General features: G+C 36.9%; 1 protein-coding gene across 2 annotated transcripts in view; it reads left to right on the top strand.

Moving 5' to 3' along the window:
• The window catches only part of acsl6 (acyl-CoA synthetase long chain family member 6), a 53,053-nt gene that overhangs the window by 16,001 nt on the left and 14,224 nt on the right, over nucleotides 1-22,828 (top strand). The window contains exons 2-9 of one of the 2 annotated variants that reach the window (XM_036589131.1): nucleotides 1,009-1,229; nucleotides 12,169-12,277; nucleotides 13,645-13,709; nucleotides 16,134-16,235; nucleotides 16,351-16,450; nucleotides 17,527-17,705; nucleotides 18,932-18,964; nucleotides 20,907-20,958. In XM_036589131.1, coding sequence (XP_036445024.1) covers nucleotides 1,009-1,229; nucleotides 12,169-12,277; nucleotides 13,645-13,709; nucleotides 16,134-16,235; nucleotides 16,351-16,450; nucleotides 17,527-17,705; nucleotides 18,932-18,964; nucleotides 20,907-20,958 — 861 coding nt within the window. Of the gene's footprint in view, nucleotides 1-1,008; nucleotides 1,230-11,869; nucleotides 11,989-12,168; nucleotides 12,278-13,644; nucleotides 13,710-16,133; nucleotides 16,236-16,350; nucleotides 16,451-17,526; nucleotides 17,706-18,931; nucleotides 18,965-20,906; nucleotides 20,959-22,828 lie in introns of those variants that run through there. The other variant, XM_036589133.1, reaches the window with a different exon arrangement.

Genomic DNA, 22,828 nt, shown 5'->3' on the forward strand with positions numbered 1-22,828 from the left:
TGCTGTTTGTTGAGTAATCTTTGACTGTTATGTGCTTAGTCTACATTGTAATGAACTATGTTGCTTGGTGGACGAGTTTTGTCCTTCGATTATTAGAAATAGCTAAATTATTTATTGACCTTATATGCATTTTATCATAATAGTCCCTTACTCATCACAGCTGTGTACTGTCAAAACTGATCATGTCTAGTGGGAATGTGTGCAAGTTTGAGTGTAATGGTTTAACATTTAAAAAAAAAGGTGCTTGATATTTGGTAACTAACCAAAACTACAATCAGTGTCATCTATAATAATAATAATAATAATAATAATAACAAGGAATAGGAAAATAAGGGAAGTGATCACACTGAACAGTTACTTTATTCTATCATTTGAGGTAAACTAAGACATTTTATTTATTTAACATTTTATTCTTTCCTGTCGCTGCAGGTCTAACACTTAAAGTCTGGTCAGTAGGAGGGCAGTGCACTCACTGCTCAACCTTAGACTCCGCCTATTAGCACAGCCATAGGCTAATGAGCCGCTGAATCTTGTCTCTGTACCCAGACATCTGCATGAATTAAGGCTTCATACAAATGGCATGTAAATGAGGTGCTAGTAAGCTGGCGCTTGATTTCATGCACTGAAGCTGATTCAGCATTTCTCAAATCTCTGCTTTTTTCCACAGTTTGTACGAATGAACGAACATTTCATGTATAAGAATAGTTATACAATAGGAAGTCAAAGTCTGTAGTATTTTTCTGTTCTTTAAACCAGGTAGAGTCAGTGTTACAGGTGGCCTCTTTTGGGTTGCTTTAAAATCACCTTTTTTGTTGAACTACAAATGGTGAATTGACAAAGCACACCAAACATCCACACAATAACCAAGGTAGTGCTCTCGGTTCCACATATAGCACAGTGTCTAACTTAACACTTCCTGATTGAAACATGTGTTCCACCCTTGTTGGCCTATCTCACAGTCTTCTCTGTCTCTCTCTCTCTCTCTCTCTCTTTCTCTCTCCTCTACAGAGCTGAGTTCGACACTGATGGAGAAAATGCAGGCTCAGGAGCTGCTGCTGGGTCTGCGGCTGCCCGAGTTGGACGAGCTGGGACAGTTTTTCCACTCGCTGCCCACCTCCACGCTGGTAGGCCTGGGTGCACTGACTGCCGTGCTGGCCTACTGGCTGGCCACACGCCCTCGTGGCATCACGCCCCCATGTGACCTCCTCCACCAGTCAGAAGAAGTCGAGGTAGGTCATTAGGTCACTTTAGTCCACTGTTGAGAATTACAATAGTAATTTACGGGCAGATTTACTAATGTTTTGCACCATTACAAGCTAGAGGTGGACAAAATGGCAAAAATATTATATCATGATACTTCAAGAACTTTTCACTTTTTCTAAGATTTAGATAAAGTTAAATCAGACAAATAGATCCAGTAGTGCCACATATTAAAAATACTATAGTAAAAATAGCTCTGTAAAAGGTAGGATTCTGGTTAATAGGCCTTAATGCACCATGGAGCTGTTATGGTAAATTAAAAAGCAGAGGTGGCAAAAGTATAAGTACTCTAGTAGAAAAATAAAAGTTGAAGTATGGTTTACATTTTTACTCAAGTAAAATGATAGAAGTACATGCTCTTAGATTAAAAAGTAAAAAAAAAAAAATTAAAACGTGTTTCCAGTTTAGTTTATAATACAGGGTGTTCTTTACTGAGTGTTAATTAGATGTATGCACATTTATATTATGTGTAAATGATGGTTTATGCTAACCCTGCATGCATCATCTGCGAAATCAAATGGCAGATTTTAATATGAGTTTTACTATCTTTTTTGTAGAGCATACACCAAGAAATGTTTTTTGAACCAGCCAGGTCAAAAGGTCTTTGTAAGTAAGGCCATGAATGGGAATTTTTCCTAATGTATTTGCATCTTCCAGAATATGCGCTGGCTCACTACTATGACTGCCTTTGGACTCTGTTAACTAGGTTTTGTTCAGACGGTGGAGCGTATTCTGCAAAAAATTAGTGTCTGAACCTGTGAAATCTGTGTGTAACTACTTTTGCAAAGCAGAGAAGGAAAGGGGCGGATCTTTATAGATTGTTATATTGTTATAGGTGTTATGAGTGGGAACTACATCACACCTCACACAAAATGGAAAGACTAAAGAAACTAGCACTTCTTGGAGGAGAAGGACGGGCAGGAAAAAGTCTAGTTCATTTTTCCTAATTAGCCCATATTAACATTAGCCACGTTAGCAAGTGTGTTGAACTCCACCACTACCAGCAGAAGTACGCAACATTGTATTTCTACATCAAAGTAAGTTACTCACCAAGCTGAGGTGGTGAGGGGTACTCATTGTTTTTTTCTCTAGGCCTTTTAGTTAAACGGTGAAAGCAATGTGGAGGATGGTACACATGCCAGTGAATTAATAGTTTTTTTTTTCCGTATAGAAAAAATGTATTTTAATATATTTAAAATACACATCGAATACATTACAGTCCTTGCCGAAATACGTACCAACTACTAAAATTAGTGTGTAATCTCACATTTATAAGCACAAAATACAAGGAGGAGATAATTATAATGAAGCACCTACCCCAATTTACCAAATCTGACACTCGAACATATTTATTTTCAGTGCACCTGTACTTGTCTTAAGTTTAGCATGATGAAAATAAAAACCGAATAGTTTTAGAAAAACAGCATTTTAAACTGATATTCATTAAGATTTTGAGTAACACTTACACTATGAAAGAGCAGATTTCACCTAAATAATGATATATTTGCCTAAATAATGATTCTTTGGCTGTGCAATCCCTGCTTTACTGAAGCTACTCATATGTTCCTTGATTCTCTGTGTGCTGTGGGTTATACGTTCTTTGATGCACTGCATGTATTATGCTCAAAATCTTACAGTTCCCAAAAGATTTGGCTGCAGCTCAGGAGCTCAACTTATCCCACCAGCCCAAAATGAACGTGTTTCGAAACAGAATGTAAAATCACTCATCTTATGCTGAAATAATCACATACTTTCCATCTTTGTCACTGCTTTGACTTCCTAAGTCAAAGACATGTTACAGGTTCAGACTGTGACCTAATGAGTCACAGTCTGTACCTGAAACAGACAGATAAAAAGTTTTTTTGCTTTTTTGGTCTTACCTGGTAGAAACAGGCTTTCATACAAAAAGCATGTGAGGCAAACACACATATTGCACAGAACATATGTTATGCCTATGTTTATTTGCATGGATGTTTATAGTGGATAACCTGGAGAAGCTCAAAATGTTGGACTGTTGGTAATTCGGGCCTCTCTTAGTAAATCTGCCACAGAGTTCAGAGTTGGTATACTTTTTTAACTGTAGTTTCATAATTTCACAATTCATTACATAGTTAATTACATATTGAATTTCACATATCCAATTTCACACTTCTGACTGTTTTCAGTTTGTTTCAGTGTCCGTAGATGACAAAAAGTGTAAAAACATATATATTTTTCGCAAAAAAACAGCAAACTCCAATTATAAAAAATAAATTCTCCTTTTCTACTTACAATCCACACTCACAATAGAATTTTTCATGTGTTCTTTTATTATTGCCAGCAAAGGGTTAAGGGTTTAGGGATGCGTTCCCACTTTATTTGCATAGTCTTCTTTAGATACTTCACAGATATTCAAATTATTAACAAACTAACTGGAGAAACCCAGTTGACTCTCAACAGAGGTAAGGTTAGGATTGGGATTAGCACCAAGGTTAGGTTTAAGACCAGAGTTAGGGTTGGAATTCGGTGTAGGGTTGAGGTTAAGGTTAGAATTAGGAAAAAATAAGAGCATTTTAATAGAGATGTAGATGTAACTTAAGAGCAAGGTAAGCATCTGCAGTGGGCTACCCAAAGAAAGTGTTACCATGGATGGTTTGTGAATTTGTTTGAATCAGAATCTGCCATGCCTGTTTGTTTATTTTCGTAGCATTTACATGAACACGGCAGAAGATGGGCCAGGAAGGCCCTATTTGAACACCTGCTTCACGGGCGTATTCCAACTGATTTTTGGGGGTGTAACAGTCTTGCCCCTGGCAACTTTGGGTATCAGTGGATGGAAAAATATATGTAATTAGTCTATTTCCTAAACTTTCCAAGGTGTGTGCTGGTACAGTATTACGCTTTGAGAGCAAGTCTGTACCCGCCACAGACTACCTAAGGTGTCAAATGAATACTCTCAAACTGGACGTAGTTTTCACTCATTCATTTATTTAAGGGAATTAGTCTTATTGGGTAATCATAACTAATGACTAATACTGTATTAGACCTCCACGCTCCTCGGCCTGAAACGATACAGGTGAAGTTATGTTGCTTCATAGTGCGGTAATAGTGCAACTTACACTGTGAAACATTTCACTGTAAATTACTGGCTACTAATGGCCTTACTTTCACAGTAATGTACTGTACCATACTAACAGTAAATAATAGTGCAATAGCAACTTTATAATGTGACTTCAGTCACCTGGACCACAAAATTGCAGTGGTGTAACTCTGCAGTACACTTAGTTGATCAGTTCTCCCCTGTATTTGTACATAACATCTGTACAAGTAATGCAACTCCGTAGCTGGTAATTTACTGAAAATTTACATATGAACAATTTGATTTTTAATTTTATCAGATCTGTAAATATGTAATTTAAAGAATGAACTGAAGACTGTTTTCATAATTGATAAGTTGGTCCATTATAACTTTAATTCATCGGTTAATTAATTGGTTAATCGGGAACCAAAAACACACAGATATTAGTCTGTTTTGTTCTAAAAAGGGCTTTTATCAAGGGCACAGCAACAGAGAAACTGTGCAGAAATAATAAAGGAACAACAAAAATTTTATGATTCAGTCCAAGATAGGCTGCTTTGTTGTATTTCTCCTCTAATGATGAAGCAAAAATAATGAAAAAGCTTTTGTGTGATCGATAACGATCATATAATGAAATTTAGTGACATATTACACAGTCCAGTCATCAGCTGTGTCAGATATGAAGACCTAAAGCACCTAAACCTTAAAACAGGAATAACCATGCATGTGATATATATATATAAATATATATACACACACATATAAAGTCCACATCAATACTCATGTGGACAGGAGGCTAACACTTTGTGCCTAGTTAGCCTAGAAGCAGCCCTGATAACCATGCCATTTAGCTGAACAGTTTAGATGAATGTTTTGAAATACAGCTCATTCCTAAACTGGATTAGCCAAAAAACAAACAATGATGAGCTGTTTTTCACTTCCGACTGCAGTTTGAATAAGTTTGTAGGATCTCTCTGAGGTTGCCGTGTATTCACGTGTGAGAGTTGCATGGTCTGCCGGGCCTGGTTCTACACATCATACAGGAAATCGTCTATTTCAATGACATTTAATAGAACAGAATAGAATCTCTATTTTGGGTTTAATATACATAAAATGGAAATGTCTCTTTAGCACTGGCATATGGAAACATTACATTGTACACACAGAACACAACAAAAATATAGTGGAATGTAATTTAACCCCTAATATTTTAAAAAGCATTAATCACAAGCTCATTACAGATATGTGGGAAGAAAAAAAACAGTTAAATAATGGTACACAATTACACAATAATCAAAATAATCCACAGAGAGATAAAGGTACCTACCAAGATTTATTAAGAATTGTCACAGCTAATGGAATGAAAGATTTTTAACCATTTTTCCTAGCCATAGGAACTTTCAATCTTTGGCCCGATGGCAGGATCTGAGATGCTGATTGAAAATTTATTTCAGCTTTTTTTTCTGTATGAAAGAAGCTGGGGTTGATTTTCTCCTATGATCTTTCTAGCCCATGACAGTTTATTTGACCATTCCATTCCATGATACAACATTAAAAGACAGATTTCATAATAAAATGATGAGCACAGTGTTCCACTGTGGAAAATCAGTTTTAAGTGTTGTGAAATCCTGGCACTAATTTCCAGTCAAGTCAAGTCAAAGTTTATTTATATAGTGCTTTTTACCACAGGTGTTGTCACAAAGCAGCTTTACAGAAAAATCCAGGTCTGTGCCCCCATGAGCGTCGTCAATGGAGACAGTAGCAAGGAAAAACTCCCTAAGAGCAATAGGAAGAAACGTTGAGAGGAACCAAGACTCAAAAGGGGAACGTATCCTCCTCTGGTCGACACCGGATAGCAAAATTTCCAGTGTATGATATTAAACACAAATTAGTGGTTTCTTGCGTTACTTGTGCCTAAAATTATTTGAGCTTGTTCGAAGCATTTAAAGAACATCTACAGAAACTCATCCTGAGCATTTTAGGTTGGTCAGGACATGGACAGCAAATGGTTAGCTGGCTCATTTGCATACGGCAGACTTCTGTAAAATTAGTATTGCAAATGCCAACATCAAAGCTACCATGTATAAACCTCAATACAGGTCTTTCTTCGACATGGTGCTCAAAACATATTGCCATATCGCACTATCCCATTATTTGCGCACGGTGTTCCACGCCAAAACAATTCAGTTCCTATTTAAAGAGGCATTCCAGCTTTAAATTAGCACTTAATATGTAATTTATTATAGTATGCAATATTCTGTAGTGCCGTATTGCGTCTATCAGCCTCAGCTGATTCACAGAATTTACGGTTTTGTGTCCTTTTTACATTTTTGCACATGAATGTTCTCTCACTACAATGCCCAGCATGCATTGCACAATTACATCAAATTACCATTGGGAATCCCCACTCCAGAAAGACAAGTACAGACAAGTACAGCTAATGAGTCTTCCTTCGGCATTATCTAGCTATCAGGAAAAAACAGCACACCCTCGCTGTTTTTTCAAACATTCCTCCCACCTTCAAGATGCATGATCTAATAGGGTTTTTTTTTCCCCATTTGTTAAACTAGAAAATCTCACTCTCAGGGCTATTGTGACACCACTGTAGGAGGCCAGTAAGCATGTTTCTACAACAGATGAAGAAATGGTTACTTTTCCTTTTTGCCGGATTGTCCTATTAAATATAACAGACCACATAAAAAGGACTCCAGTCACATGTTGAAAATCCCCTGTAGATTTTTCTACAGATGCTCAAACTCTTAACAAACTATGTGGTGAAACTCAGTTGATTATCAACAACATTAGGGTTAAGTTTAGGATTGGGTTTAGGTCTTGGATTGACGTTATGGTTAGGATTAAGTTTAGGTTTAGGGTTAAATTCAATAGAAACTATTATATATAATTTAAAGTTTAGTTGCATTTATACATGAATAGTGGAAAAAACAAGACATTCTCATACCCAGAAAGAGAAAATGCTTAATTTGCTACACGGAGAATCTAAAAACAATTTCAAAGCGCAGCTCACATAGCAACTGGCATTCAGGCTACAGCACACATGTAGTGGCAGCATAGCCTTATTCAGGGCATGTTTTTAGATTTTCTATGTACAAACCCAATTCCAAAAAAGTTGGGACAGTGTGTGAAATGTTAATAAGAACAGAAAGCAGTGATTAGTTAATTCTGTTTGACCTGTATGAAATTTAAAACACATACACAGATCTGAATAAGATGGCTGCACCGCATTCCAAAACATTAGCATGTTTACCACTGTATTACTTCACCTTTCCTTTTAAGAGCACTTAGTAAATGTTTGGGCACTGAAGACATCGACTGATCCAGTTTTTCTTCTGTTACACAAGTCTTCAGCTGTGCAACCATATGGGGCCTTCGTTTTCTAATTTTTCACTCGATAATGTGTCACAATGTGGCATCAAAAAGGCAGCATATTTCAATGCCCATGCCATGGGCACCAACACACCCCCATACAATGACAGACCCTGACTTTTGAACTTTACACTGGTAACAACCTGGCTGATCCTTTGGCCCAGAGAACACAATGTCTATTGTTCAATAAACAACCTGAAAGGCATCAGTCCATTTCAGATGGGCTCAAGTCCAGAGAAGTCAGCATTGTTCCTGGACATTGTTGACATATGACTTTTCCTGTGCATAGTCTTAACGTACATTGGTGGATGCAACGATGAACTGTGTTTATTGACAGTGGTTTGTCAAAAGTATACCTGAGCCCTTATGGCGATGTGCATTACAGACGCATGGCGGTTTTAAATGCAGAGCTGAGGGATCGAAGGTCATGGGCGTTCGTTATGGTTTATGGCCTTGTCCTTTACACACAGAGATATTAGAGATATTGTGCACCATAGAGGGGGGAATAACTAAAATCCTTGCAAACGCTTATTGAGGAACGCTGCTCTTTAACTGTTGGATTATTTGCTGTTGCATTTTTTGGCAAAGTGGCAAGCCTTGACCCATCTTTGCACTTGAAGGGCATTAAATGCAACTGTCCAACTTTTGGAACGTGCTGCAGGCATCAATTTCTGAATGATTGTATAATTATGAAAAAACAATGAAGTTGATTAGATAAAATATGAAATATCTTATGTTTGGTTAAAGAACAGGTCAATATGGATTTACAAGGTGCTGCTTTCTGTTTTTATGTACGTTTCATATACTGTCCCAACTCTTTTGGAAGTAAATAAGCATTTTCACTTTTTGGTTAGAAGGGTGCCTCATGTTTTTCCACTATTCATCGCAGTATTCCATCCCAGTATTATTTTTGTTGGGTTTTTAAACCTTTTATAAACCCCCCAGACATTTAGTTTTGCATTTAGTAGGTATTAAATGGAACATAATTACAGAAAAGCTGAGCGTCTACAAAGCATCTACAGTGTACTATCACAATAACATGTCAGAAAAACTAACTGAACCGGATCTGCAGAAACCCTATATTTCTGTCTTGTTTGCATGTATAACTATAGTTCTGTGATGATGTGTGTCTGCCCTAAGGCCTTTCCGCCTGATGAAAACACGTTGATGTCCTCAGTTGACATTGAACAGGCCTCTCATATTTGCGTAGTATTCTAGTGCTCTATTATTACTGTCTATAGATCATTCACAAAGGCACACCCAGTTCAAAGAAAAGCATATATGAAATTGCTGATGCTTCTAATTTCTGTTATTATTACTGCTTGTTTTTGACACCTCAGTACCATTCGCATGCTGCTACAACGGTGTGTCTCTAGGATGCCTCAAGTTTCTTTTCCATGTTACAGTGTCATGGCATTGCCATAAGGATTTATACAATCTTATCAACACAAATAAAACACTCACTTAACCTAGGGACTTATTAGAGCTAGGCCTTCAAATTGGGCGATAAATGTCAAAACTTGGTCATGACAAACATGAGGAAAAAACCTACCTCAATGATTATGCTAACTTGTGCTAGCACCCTTATAGCTTCCTGCTAGTTTAGCACAAAGCTAACAGTGATTTGCTTGAACAGTTTCTGATGAGGATGAAGTAAGCTTCTCGTTTAAATTTTCCATTCCACCTTAAACAGCATAGCAGTTAACATGCTTTTACGCAGTTAATGCAGTTACACCATTGTGCATTTAGGCACCAAAATCTAACTGCTGCAGTGTTTAAGGTGGAATGGAAAATTAAAAAAAAAAAAAGTTCTAGATTAAACACAGATATTTAAAACTTTTCAAAACATTACATGTTTAACTTGAAGCTTGTGACAGACATTTCAGTACATATTTTGTCTTGTAGCAGTTTCACAGTGACTCTTTCAGTGTAGAGGCCTGGTATAGGTGTTTTCCCTTTCTAACAACTCATTGATTAGAGTGGCATATTCACAGTCAGTGACGTATCTAGGGCTTCCAGATGGCTTAGATTAGCGTTTTTTCTCATGAAATTGGTCATGTTTATTGGAAATCAAAACTGGAATGGTTGATTACTTTGTAATTGTGCCGATAATTAATCTAACATGTTTAGTCTTCAGCTCTTGAAGTCCTAACCAGTAGGAGAGCTAGCGTAGCTATTTTTACTCAGATACCACAGAGACAAAAAATACAGACTGGCCAATTTTCCACTGGACATTTCAAGAATTCAGTCCTTTTGTTTTCATCCAATAAAACAAGGGAAGTACTGTAATACTGCATGATTCTATTGAATTAAAAGGAACTAACAATTACAGACATGTAATTTTAGTTCCCAGAAACCATTAGAACTGGGCTTAGAAGGCTCAGAGGGTTTCCCACTGCTTGTCATATTAATTATTACTAAACATTTTTTAAGTATTTTAAGATGTTTAATTCAGTATTTCAAGTTTTTGGGGAACATCAAGAACTTATTACAGTCAACTTATTAGTCAAGTTGAGAAAAAAAGCATGGAAAAAGCTTTTTGAAGACAGAGATGAGGTCGACCTCATGCTATATTCTTTAAATGATAAAAAGCAGTTTTGGTAATATCAGTATGTGGTTTAAAAGTTAAATCAGAGTCTAGTGTTACACCAAGATTTCTAACTTCAATTTTTATTTGTAAAGCCAGATTTCCAAATCTTTCATACACTTTTTTCCTATTTGCCTCACTACTTATAATTGTTTCTGTCTTGTCTTCTTTAAGTTTTAGAAAATTGCTATTCATTCAGCTGACAATGCTGGGCAGAGACATTACAAGCTTTTCTACTGTACTGACAACATCTGGAGCTACAGATATACACACTTGTGAACCATCTGCGTAACTATGAAAAATGATACCATGCTTCTTAATCATCTGACCCAGTGGCAGCATATATAAAGAAAATAGAAGCGGACTGAGTACTGAGCCTTGTGGTACACCACAGAGAATACTATGCTTATCTGAGATATATCCACCTATGCTCACAAAACACTGTCTTCCAGTTAAATGTGTAAAGAACCAGTTTAACACAGTTCCAGAAAGACCAAGCCGATTTTGAAGAATTCTGTGGTCTGTGGTCTCAGTGAGAATAAATGATTCACTACCTTCACTAATGCTGTTTCAGTGACTGGAAGACTGGAAATTTTTATGGATATTGTGTTCATTTAAGAAACCGTTAAGCTGTTAGAAGACTATTTTTTTCAGTCATTTTACTTAAAAATTAAAGGTTGGTTGTAATTGGAAGATTGGTCTGTAATTGCTGTTTTAAGTGTGTCTAGAAAAGTGCCTTTTTCCAAAGAACAATTTACACTATTCAACACACTTAGACGAAGGCTGTGACTTTTTTAAACTATGCTGTTAGAATAGGATCTAAAACACAGCTGGAGGAATTTTAGCTGCATGACAACTTTTTAAAGTTCTGTCTCTTTTGTCTCTAATCTTTTTAAAACTGTTCATAGAGTTGTGCTGTTGAATCAAAAAAGAGTCTGCAATTGGTACTTCTGCAGTTATAAAATGTGATAGTGATTGTTGATTATATTAAAATAATGCAAATTCATTACATTTCGATGTCAAAGCCTCAGTGAGATGATCATTGGTTAGGACTTAACAGGTGATTGATTATTGAAAAACTCTTGGGTTGGTTCTGTTGTCATTAATCTTGAGTAGAATTTCTGTCTCTCTGTTCGTTCTGCATTGTTATAAATATTAATACATTTGTTAAGAATTTCACAGTGAATACTTAGTTTTGTTTTTCTCTATTTCTGTTCTGCTTCTTGGCAGTCCCTTTTCCAGTTGGTTTATCTGTTCATTTTTCCATGGCATTTTTGTGGTCAAGGACTTCCCTTTAGTTTTTTCTGTTGCACAACTATCTAAAATAGATCTTGACTCACAGCTATAATTGCTGACCATATCATGCACTTTTAACATGTAGAGGAGGTTTATAATGTAGAGTGTTACTAAAAGAAGCTGCTGTCTTTCATGTCAACAGAAGCAGACTTAAGTTAATAAGTAAACCTTGTGACATGACTAAATCTAAAGTGTGGGTAGGTGTACCTACCTGGATTGGTATAGTAGTTCCAGGTCCTGAGTTCAGAGGTGTATTTCTCTGCGTTTGCTAGCTCTTTCCATAGTCATCCATTCATTATGCTACGTTTGGGAGCTCTGGCGCTCTTATCAGATTGCATACTAGGAGTCAGTTTCCCAGCCTAGTCCTGGACTAGCATTCTAAGTGGACATTCTCCATTGAAAGGTAAATGTAGTCCAGGTCTAGGCTTAATAGCTGTCCAAGAAACCAACCCTAAGAGAGACAGATGGGTTGAGAAGTTCATTTGGCTCTGTAAATAAGTAGCAAACACTATGCTTTTCAATGCATACGTTTGACTCTTTTTCACGGAAATCTTAATATTTCTCTTCTTTCTTTCAAACATAGGGTGGTGGTCGAAGATCGATGTTGGGCGACAGTCCCGAGCTCCTCACACACTACCACGAAGACGCCAAAACCTTGTATGAGGTGTTCCAGCGAGGCCTGCACATATCTGGTAACCATAATATAGTAAAGGGACACCAATTACTGTAGTTGTGAAAGTAGATATTTTTTCTCATTCTTGCTTGATATAACATATTTGCTGCTCAACAGTCCAGGGTCTATTTGTCGTATATTGCAGTTCATAATGCACCACACATTTTTCCTCCTTTGGTCTGAAGAACACTATATCCATTATTCCCAAAAACAGTTTGAAAGGTGGACTCATCAGACCACAGCACATGTTTAACACTTTGCGTCAGTACATCTCAGATGAGCTGTAGCCCAGAGAAGTCGGCGGCACTTGTGAATGTTGTTGATATATGGCTTCCACTTTGCCTAGTAGAGTCTTAACTTGCATTTGTAGATGCAGCAGTGAACATGTTTACTGATCAAAGCCCATATAGTTTCATTCATTACAGAAGCATGTCAGGTTTTAATGTAGTGCTGTCTGAGGGATCGAAGGTCACAGGCATTGAATAATGTTTTTCAGCCTTGACCTTTACACACAGAGAATTCTCTGAATCTTTTAATAATGTTATGGACTGAAGATGATCAGTAAGTTTGTTTTCTGTTTTATTCTGTTCTATTTTAATTTGTTTATTTGCCATTAACAAATCATCATTTGACTGGGGCTTTTCAGACTTTTTCATTATGACTGTATGTGCATGACTGTGGCACAAAATACAACCTATTGAAAATAGGTTTATATTATTGTATCATTATAACATTACATTCTCTTTAGACTTTGAATTATGTCCACAGCCTACTGAAATATATTCCATTTTCATTTGTGAATCAGGCTTTGTATGAGAGCCAAGTTTCCTGGCCCAATAAAGTTGTTTGGCCGAGTTTCAAGCAAAGATCATAATACCATGAACATTCACTAAAAAAAAACAATCTCTCTTTACTCATCTTTGATCTTGGTGTTATCTGGTAAAATTGTTATTTTGATCATTCTACCGAGTATCAGAGTTGAAGACACATTTTTAATCAAACATTCAGTAGTCTGTGTTCTTTAAGTATTGACAGTGCTCAGAAAAGCACGTTGTGAAATACTGTGATTTGTCACAGTAACAATGAATACTGTCATAACATCCAGCCCTATTTTGTATATATTAAGCTTACCACTATCTTTATTAATGCCTTGTGTTCAAGTAGATCATAACACAACTTTACTGTGGTACTACAGTTTGGATTAATTCTGTAGAATGGTCCATTTATGGTTATTTATAATAAGGAGAAGGTGACTTTATTTGAATGCCAAATTAACCGTCAAAATACCATGAAAACCTGCTGCCACAAATCCTACAGGAAGTGAAATTTCTGGTCTTTAGTTTGGTTTTTGTTCAACAATTCTGACTTGTCTTACTGTTTCATCAGGTGATGGACCATGTTTAGGTTCCCGCCTCCCCAATCAACCTTATAAATGGCTGTCTTATAAAGAGGTAAGTGTGGAAAATAAACCACGGAAAACAGTGAACTTTTTTACCTTAAGACTTCTTCCTGCTTCTAAAACATTACCTGATTTTTTATTATGTAATTGTGCACCAGCAGGTATGGAAAAATAATATTAAAGGGCGCATATCCTAAATTCTTATATTTTTTCCCTTGAAGTCCACTTATAACATTCAAGTGGTGTTAAAAATGGTCATAATTCTTTGTATTGTGTATCCCTTATTAATTAAACAGGCTGTTTTTGTTACTGTGCCTTTTAGACTGATATATGTTAAATGACCTTTGTTCTGCCCTGTAATGTGCCTAATTCAAAAAGCACACATGAAGGTGAAGCACTCCTTAGAACTTTACCATGAATGATAAACCGCTGTAGGCTGAATAGATGTTTTATTGTCATTTTCCAAAAATCAAAACAAAAAAAAGTAACCACAAAGAAGTATTTCCAGTTTTTTTTTTTTTGCAATTTTTAGTTTTCTACATAATTTAAGCTCAGCAGCCCAGCACCTGCAAAATGTCATGATGAATGGACCAATAGAAATGCTCCAAAATTACTTGGAAGGAATAAACGTTACATTAACTTACATTAAATATTAAGGACGTTTTTGCCCTCTCCTGTAAAATTACCATTTTCGAGATTTTGATTTCTTTGGATAGCAGGTTGGTTCTGAAACAATGGCCCTCATTCACCAACTGTTGTTAAGAAGAAATTTCCTCTTAAAACCTACTTACGCAGTTGAATAATGAGAAGATATATATATATATATATATATATATATATATATATATATACACATACAAAATACCTAAATTAAGAAAAGATTTCTTTCTGTAATACAAATTTGTGAAAAATCTTATCTTGACCTGTCAGATCCTAACTATGGACTAAAAAAAGGAATTGTCTGTATTATGACTTAATTAAGGTCACACAGTCTTGCCGGTGTGGTTTAGGAGTCTACTACCTTAGCAGTAGAATCAGTTTTTGTGAGAGCGTCCATTTTAAACACAGAGGAATCTCATCCCAAATCAGTCATCTAATTTACGACTGCTTTGTGAATACCATCTCTGGTTTTGTCTCATGCAGCTGCACATAGCTGTAAAGTTTTTTTTTTTTTTCAGTTCTGTAGTTCACAGTACAAATGTATGGTTTAATGATGGGCAAGTGGGGCCAGTGCCTAGGTGCCTTTGACTGCCAGGGGCCTTGGGGGCCCTCAGAGCACAAGGACAGGCCCTTCAGCCCATTCCTTTTCATTAGATCTGTGTTTGTTGTTATTTGATGAATTATCATCAGATAACGCCTCTTAATACAATGATCCATCCCTGACATTGTCATATTATGTCCTAAATGACATTGACTTGTCTGTGTGACTGTAATGTAGACCTAGATGCAGTTTGAGTGAGTTGGGAGATGTTTTTGTTGCTGTATCTTTACTAGTTCTAGTATTGGTTGTCAACATTAGCCTTGCAAATCCAGTTGTATACTAAAAAACTGGACTCCAAACGTATTGGCTGTTAAGCTACATCTGCTGTAAGTGGGGAACTGTATAAATTAGATTTTTTGATAAACTATTCCCATCACACATTCAAACCGTGCCGAGTTGTTGAGTAATCACAAATACACTTAGGCTACATTCACATTACAAGCCTCATTGCTCAAATCCAATTTTTTGCTCAAATCCGATCTCTCATGATCTCGAGATGTTCCCTGTCATTAATGCGAACAAACCGATGTCCTGAGATGACCCGCATGTCCACGTCCTACTCAGTAACGTCACGTGAATGAATCACGTGCGTCACGTGCATCATCGGCAAAGTCAGAGCCTTCACTGCAAAGATAATTAACTCTGAACAGCTCTCAGCTGCATTATAAGAGAGAGATGAAGGCGAACAAGGTGAGAAGTGATGCTTTCTCCCGTTTACAGGCTTTAACTTCTGTTCGGCGCTGTTGCCATGGTAACGCTCGATGATGGTGCACACGCAGTGGAAAAAAGCACATATGAATTCTGATCTGAACGTTCACGTTAAGGTCGCACGGCCACGAATCAGATACGTATCCGATTTAGGACCACATACGAAAGTGGCTCAGGTTGGATTTGAAAAGATCAGATTTGCGTGTCCACACAGCCCTGAAAACATCAGATCTGAGTCACATTAGGGCAAAAGATCGTATTTGTGCCACTTCACCTTTCAACGTGGTAATGTAAATGTAGCCTTATGAGGTTTCGGCCACTGTTTGATACTGTTATCTATAAAAATGAACAGAGATGCAGCCAAAATTTAGTTAAAGATGGCTACTACTACTGTTTGTAGCTATGCAACATACTTCTGTCCATCTTCCCTCAAGTGATTCCAAACTTTTGAATAATAGTTCTTCTTTGGTCATTGGCCTGTGCTGTGTTTTTCCTCCTTATCTGCAGGTTATGACCCGAGCAGAGCATTTGGGCTCAGGCTTACTGTCTCAGGGCTGCCAGCCCAATTCTGACCAGCTCATTGGAGTGTTTGCACAGAACAGGCCGGAGGTAAGAGTTCAAGGCTAAAGGAACAGTGACAAAGTCTTATGAAGAATGTCTGCCAGGTCTGTTGAAAGAGTTCATTAATAGCATATTTATTTATGGCTCTCTTGTGTGTTTTCAGTGGATAATCGCAGAACTGTCTTGCTACACCTACTCTATGGTTGTTGTACCACTTTATGACACACTGGGGCCTGATGCCATTCGATACATTATCAACATTGGTAAGACTACTAGCTTTCATCTGTTCAACAACCCTGTAAACCTTAAGAGTTCGTATGTGGTCCCACACTTTAATTTCTCACACCTCCACATAAATTATATATATTTTTATTTCATAGTTACTGGGGTAGTAAATCTCTGACAGTTTGATTTGATTACAGTTCTTCTAGAAATTATTCAAAGCAGAAATCTCAAATTTCACTACGATTTCCTTCAACTCTTTAAAAACTTATTTAATGACAATTCAGTAATATTTTTAAATTGAATTGGAGCCACACTACTGTTAAATAGTTTGGAATCATATATTTTACAGCTTCCTACTGTCTTACTCATTATTGGATTATATTATCTGTGAAGTTGCACACAATTAGCATATTGGAACCATTTTATACATGTAATTAAAAAATGTCTTTTATTATTGAAAAACATTTCAAAGTTTTGACCAGTGATTTCAGACTGTCGAACATTGATTCCATACTTTTAAACAGTGATTCCAAACTTTTGAACATTGATTCCATACTTTTAAACAGTGATTCCAAACTTTTGAACATTGATTCCATACTTTTAAAAGTGATTCCAAACTGTTGGCCACTGATTCCAAACTTTTGTACTGTGATTTCAAACTGTTGACCAGCAAAGTCAAACCTTTGAACAGTGATTCCAAACTGTTGAAGAGAAGACAAACCTGCGACCACCAATTCAAACCTTGTGAGCAGCGATTCCAAACTTTTGACCAGTGATTCCAAAATATTGACCAATGATTTCAAACTTATTACAAACTATTGACCTGTGATTACAAACAATTGGCCTGTGATTCCATACTTCAGAATGATTCCAAACTTTTGAATGGTGTGTATCTTATAATTTATTCAATATTATTGGAATGGATTATAATTTCTGGTTTATAATGGACTGTAATAACAACATTCCAAAATCAATGCAGTAAAATCACCATCTTCAGATTAATGGTTCATGTTGCATCGATCTGTCTGTTTATGCCATAATTATATTGTTGTTTTCTTTTCAGCCTTTCAACATACAAGCCACTGATTGACTCCTGTTGTGTGTCTCTCCTCAGCTGAGATCTCTACAGTGATCTGTGATAAGCCTGAAAAGGCAAAGGTGCTTCTGGGTAATGTGGAGCGGCAGGAGACTCCAGGCCTGAAGAGGATCATCCTCATGGACCCTTTCGACTCAGAGCTCGTGGAGCAGGGCGAGAAGTGTGGCGTTCAGATCCAGGCTCTAAAAGATGTTGAGGTATGAAAACACTGGAGAACACACCACACAAACAACTACAGTTTTGAACAGGATGTCAGAGGAGCCAGCAGGGCCGTTCTCCGTTCTGGGCTCTATTACAATGTATGAGCGGTATTCTGCTTCGGCCCTCTTGACCACTGATTCCCAAACTCCTCTTTAAAAGGCTCTTTTTTGCTTGCTAGACATCTTTTATGCCTCTCCCACCCACAAAGTGTTACAGCAGAAACAGGGCGGAGAGGGAGTAGCTGCCTGCCATGCAGTAACACAAATTGTGATACTGTGGAAATCAATATCACACAAATATGATGAGAATTTTTTATAGCAAGTCATTTTTATTACAGTATCTCTTCCTTTGTAACTGCTGCGCTTGGGAATCATTGCACTAAACCTCTAGATTCTCAGAACAAGCACAGTTGTAGTTGCCTGTGGTTGTGCTCCCAGGCTTAAAAATCTAGATAAGATAGAAGGCATAGAAAGTTATGACAGGCTTTCTATACTTATTTATAGCTCTGTGATACAGATAGATACAGTCTTTGAGGATCTTCTCCAGTATGTTTGTGTGTGTGTGTATGTGCGTTACATCGAAGCATTCCAGAGATGCTCAAGGTATACAGTGCTTCCTTGGTAGTATATCTGATAAGTCCTGTATATCATGTCAGTAGGAAGCACAAAGCATGAAAGACATGCTAAAACATGCCTTGTGCCCTGTGTAATTCACTCATTTTATCATCCACTCAGTTATAATAGTCTATAAAATCATCCTACTGAAACTTTCTGTTGTAAAAACTGTTGTCCAGTTGACAATTCGTATTGTAAAAACTGTCCTCATGTTGAAAAACTACAATCCTATTGAAAAAATCTCAGCCTATAAAAAATCCAAATTATAAAAACTATCAAAATTCCTTCTGGAAAAATTACTGTCCTACTGAAAACTTGTACTGTAACAACATCTATGGACAAAATTCCTATTGCACAAGCTATCTAAAATTCTTTTGGTAAAAACTAAAATTCCTACTGTAAAATTGAAAGTAGTTCTGCAGTTCGCTGACTTGGCAATCACAATGCCTCTGACTGGTAGGCTTATTTCACTAATGCTGGTGTTTATGTTGTCTGTGGCCACAATTTAAAAAGTTGTTGTTATATATTTTTTTTCATTTGCCATATTGCTACTGTTGAGATGTTAACGCTGGGCTTTATGTCTGTTTGCATGCTTTTACCACTCTCAGGCTTTAGGACGAGAACATTACAGAAATCCAGTGGTGAGTAGCCGTGGCGCCATTGTATCATCACTATGTCTTGAGTGGCTTTTGATTTGTATTCGTTTGTGGTTGTATGTTACATTCTCAAACATTAGAGACGTCTCCAGCCTTACTTTTAGAGACACTTCCTTGACCGTAAGTCAACAAGTCTTTTAAGGTACAGTAATGTGGTATGGCTCAGGCACATTTCAAAGACAAGAAACGAAAAATGTTCAGGTTTTTCTTGTTGCAAAGCTCACGAATGCTCAGATAAGGAGCTGCTCTTCCACATTCATTGAAGACAAGTGTTGCTAAAGACCAGCAAGCAGGCCACTAAACTGAGAAGTCAGCGTGAAAAAGGGGCAGCTTCTGCATCAGGTGGTCACATAGTTTCTTTAAGAGCAACTATGATTGAGTTCTATTGTATTACAACATTTATATGTATATTTACGTGAACGGCTTGTAAATGTTTGGAGAGACTAAAAGTTAAGTCTAAATCTAACTTAATCGTCTTTGTGACAGCAGAATAAAAGTACATAGTCTTTGTCTCATATATGATATAGAAGAGACTAGGCTGCAAAAAGGAGGATGTTAGCCCTGCCGTATTCATTAAATCACATCTCCCTTGATCAAATATACATAGTATTTATGCTTAGAATTAGCCTAGAATAGTTTTAGGTTCACTTGTCATTTATAATGGAAGAACATATATTTTAGAGCGCTGCTTTAAGGAAACTGCTGCTAAGCAACAAACATAGCAGTCATTTTATACGTACTAATATATAGTTATATAGTTATATATTAGCTGCCTTGAATTTGTCGTAGCTATCTTAATTCAGAAAGTTTGTCATATTAAAATTGCTTTTCAATAATAACGTGTACAGTGTACATTGAAATGCTGTAAACTAGCCAGCAAAACATAACATATTCATGAAGTATTTTGTGAACAATGAGAAGTAAAGAAAGTAATCGTTATATAGTATATTATTTATAGTCTATGTAGAACAATACAATGTATGAAAAATAATAGCAATAAATGTAATTTAATGTGCAGCTTGTTTAGTTACCTTAACACATCAGTATACAGCTTCAGTTAGCTAGCTACCTAGCTAATGTTAACATGACAGCTGTTTAAATTGCTGCGTACACTTTTTTGCTGTTGTCATCACAATGCAGTAACCAGATAGCAAAGTAACGTTGATTTAATGTTACTTTGCTATCTGTCTTGGTAGCTGTGAAAAAAACTAGCTACACACTTTGCTAACTAAGGGAATAATTAAATGTGCTGCATGTTTAGTTATCGCCTCAATATCCAGCGGCAGTTAGCTAGCTAGTTAGCTAATGTTAACATCCCAGCTGAACTGCTTTTTGGGTTTGTTTCGCCTTGTTAACCTGCTGTTGTAGAATGATAGAATATCTAAAAAGTAGTAGCTATAATTTTTGCTAACCAATAAAATAATCAAATGTGCTGCATGTTTTTTCTGGTAACCAGTTAGCTTTACGTATTAGTATCCAGCTGCAATTAGCTAGCTAGTCAAATAATAGTAACATGACAGCTATTTGTGCTAGAATTTTTTTTTGCCTTGTTAGCTTGCAGTTATGGTAATCTGTGTAGAACAATATCTGAAAAATACTAGCTACAAATTTGGTAATGAATTAAATATATTGTATGCTTTTCTGGTAATCAGCTAGTTTAACATATCGTAATCTAGCTGCAGTTGGCTAGTCAGCTAATGAGAACAAGATAGCTGTTTGAAGAGCTTTTTGCTAGCATCAGTTCTGCCTTGTTAGCTTACTGTTATCATGATCTACGTAGAACGATACAACATACTAATTTTGCTTACTGCTGGAATTATTAAATGTGTTGCATGACTATATTTTTGAACTGCTTTGTGTAACTTTTAGTTGTGTAAAAGCTCCAATCTGTAAAGCCAGTCTAAGAGAGTTTTCCTTTGTTCTGCAGCTGCCTCGACCAGACGACCTTTCGATCGTCTGCTTCACCAGCGGTACTACAGGTAAACCTACATTAATACACACAGCTCCCTCCAAAAGTACTCGGACATTGAACACAAACTGCTGCTCTATATCAGTCCAGCACTGAATGATAACCAAACATACATTTTGTTTCTGTGCGTTTCAGGCTGTGTGTTTGACCATTTTGGAATAATGTTACTTTTTGTTTATGTCGCTTAGAAGTACTGAAATAAGCAGCCTCAGTGTAGTTATTGTATACAAGAGATAATATTATAGTTAATTTGAACCAACATGTATGCTTGTTGAAAATGGCAGGACTACATAGAAATATTCCATAGATTATTCCAAAATGAAGTACATTTGGACAGAAGTTATAAATAAAAGGTAGCATTCAGCATTATTGCCAAACATATATTTTTTCATTGCTATTCAAACCTGCTTGAGAATACAGCAAATTTACAGTATTGTCCAAATACATACCAAGGGAATGATGTGTATTTATACAAGCTGGGTTATTTTTGACTATGATATCATGACATTTCATGAATCATTCATCATTCACAATTGTACATGTTTGAACACACACTCATACACACCAGAGCAGTGACTCGCAGATCACATTACAACCCACTACAGTACCCTTTCGTCTTTCATCATCTTCAAGGAAAAAACTCGCCTCCGGTTTCCAACCAGGAATTGCCCAACACGTGTCTTGGCCTGAAGTGCAGGTTAAAGTGCGCTGCCATCTGCTGGCTGTTATTGTTACTGCACTTTGGCCTCACAGAGGCCTTGATTTGAACCCTAGCCTGACCCTGCTTCTTATCTTTCCCCCATCTTTATGGAGACATGAACCTTTACAGTCTCTTAGCAATGTAACACTAAATCACATTCATTCTGGGCCAGAGGATCTGAAGGTCAGCCTGAGAGGAACACAGAAGAGAATTTCCATCATGATACTTGACCCTCTTAGAGTTACGTAAGCCAAGTATTTCACTTGGCACATAGCTGAGAACTTTGATAAATGAAATGTTTTTCGATACAGTTGATGAGTTTGTTTTGTACATTTGCAGGACAAATTTTGCTGACTTTGAGGGAAAAAACAGGGCTAACCTACAATGACAGGAGCAGTAAAATGGCATTACAAGAGCTCCATGTGCATTTTTAACAGAACAATTGTTATTAAAGAGATTACGATTAGTTGTTATACATACACATGCATAGGCCATAATTTGATTTTTAGTCCCCCATCATGTTATATTCAGCACATCAACAGTAAATGTGTATTAAAATCTGCAGAAATGTGTTTCATTGTAAAGGATGTGAACTTATTTTCACTTAGATAAACAAAAAGATGTCATTTGACCAGGGCTGCACAAACCTTTGCATGTGTGTAATTTTTCCACTACATGTAGGTACATTTACAGTACTGTTCAAAGTCAGAGCCCATCCTTTGATCTGTTTAATTTTAACTAAATATAATCTCACATTTTTCAGTATTTAGTGTGTCCACCCTTTGCCTTTCACATTTGTCATTCATTCAGCTCCAAAATTCAGTCTTAGAAGTTGGTTGTATTTTCTGCTTCTTGTAATACATATGGGACATACACTTTGTACATGAAGGTAGATACATATAATATTGTGGGACATTTTCATTATACACTTACTTAATAACGAACATGGGATGTCCTGACTGCCCACCTGCCGGACGGACACTGATGGATGATTGTCTGCGGAGCTCTCCTGCTACCCTCTTCAGACCAGTTGCCCACGCCCCAGTCGCTGCCACTTGCCCAGCTACCGCCACTTGACTTGGACTAGCTGCCCACTCCCACTCTACACTGAAGTTTTCATGGACTCCTAACTACTACTACTATTACTACTACTACTACTACTATTACTACTACTACTACT

Source organism: Colossoma macropomum, unplaced genomic scaffold (assembly GCF_904425465.1).
Source record: "Colossoma macropomum unplaced genomic scaffold, Colossoma_macropomum, whole genome shotgun sequence".
NCBI lineage: Eukaryota > Metazoa > Chordata > Actinopteri > Characiformes > Serrasalmidae > Colossoma > Colossoma macropomum.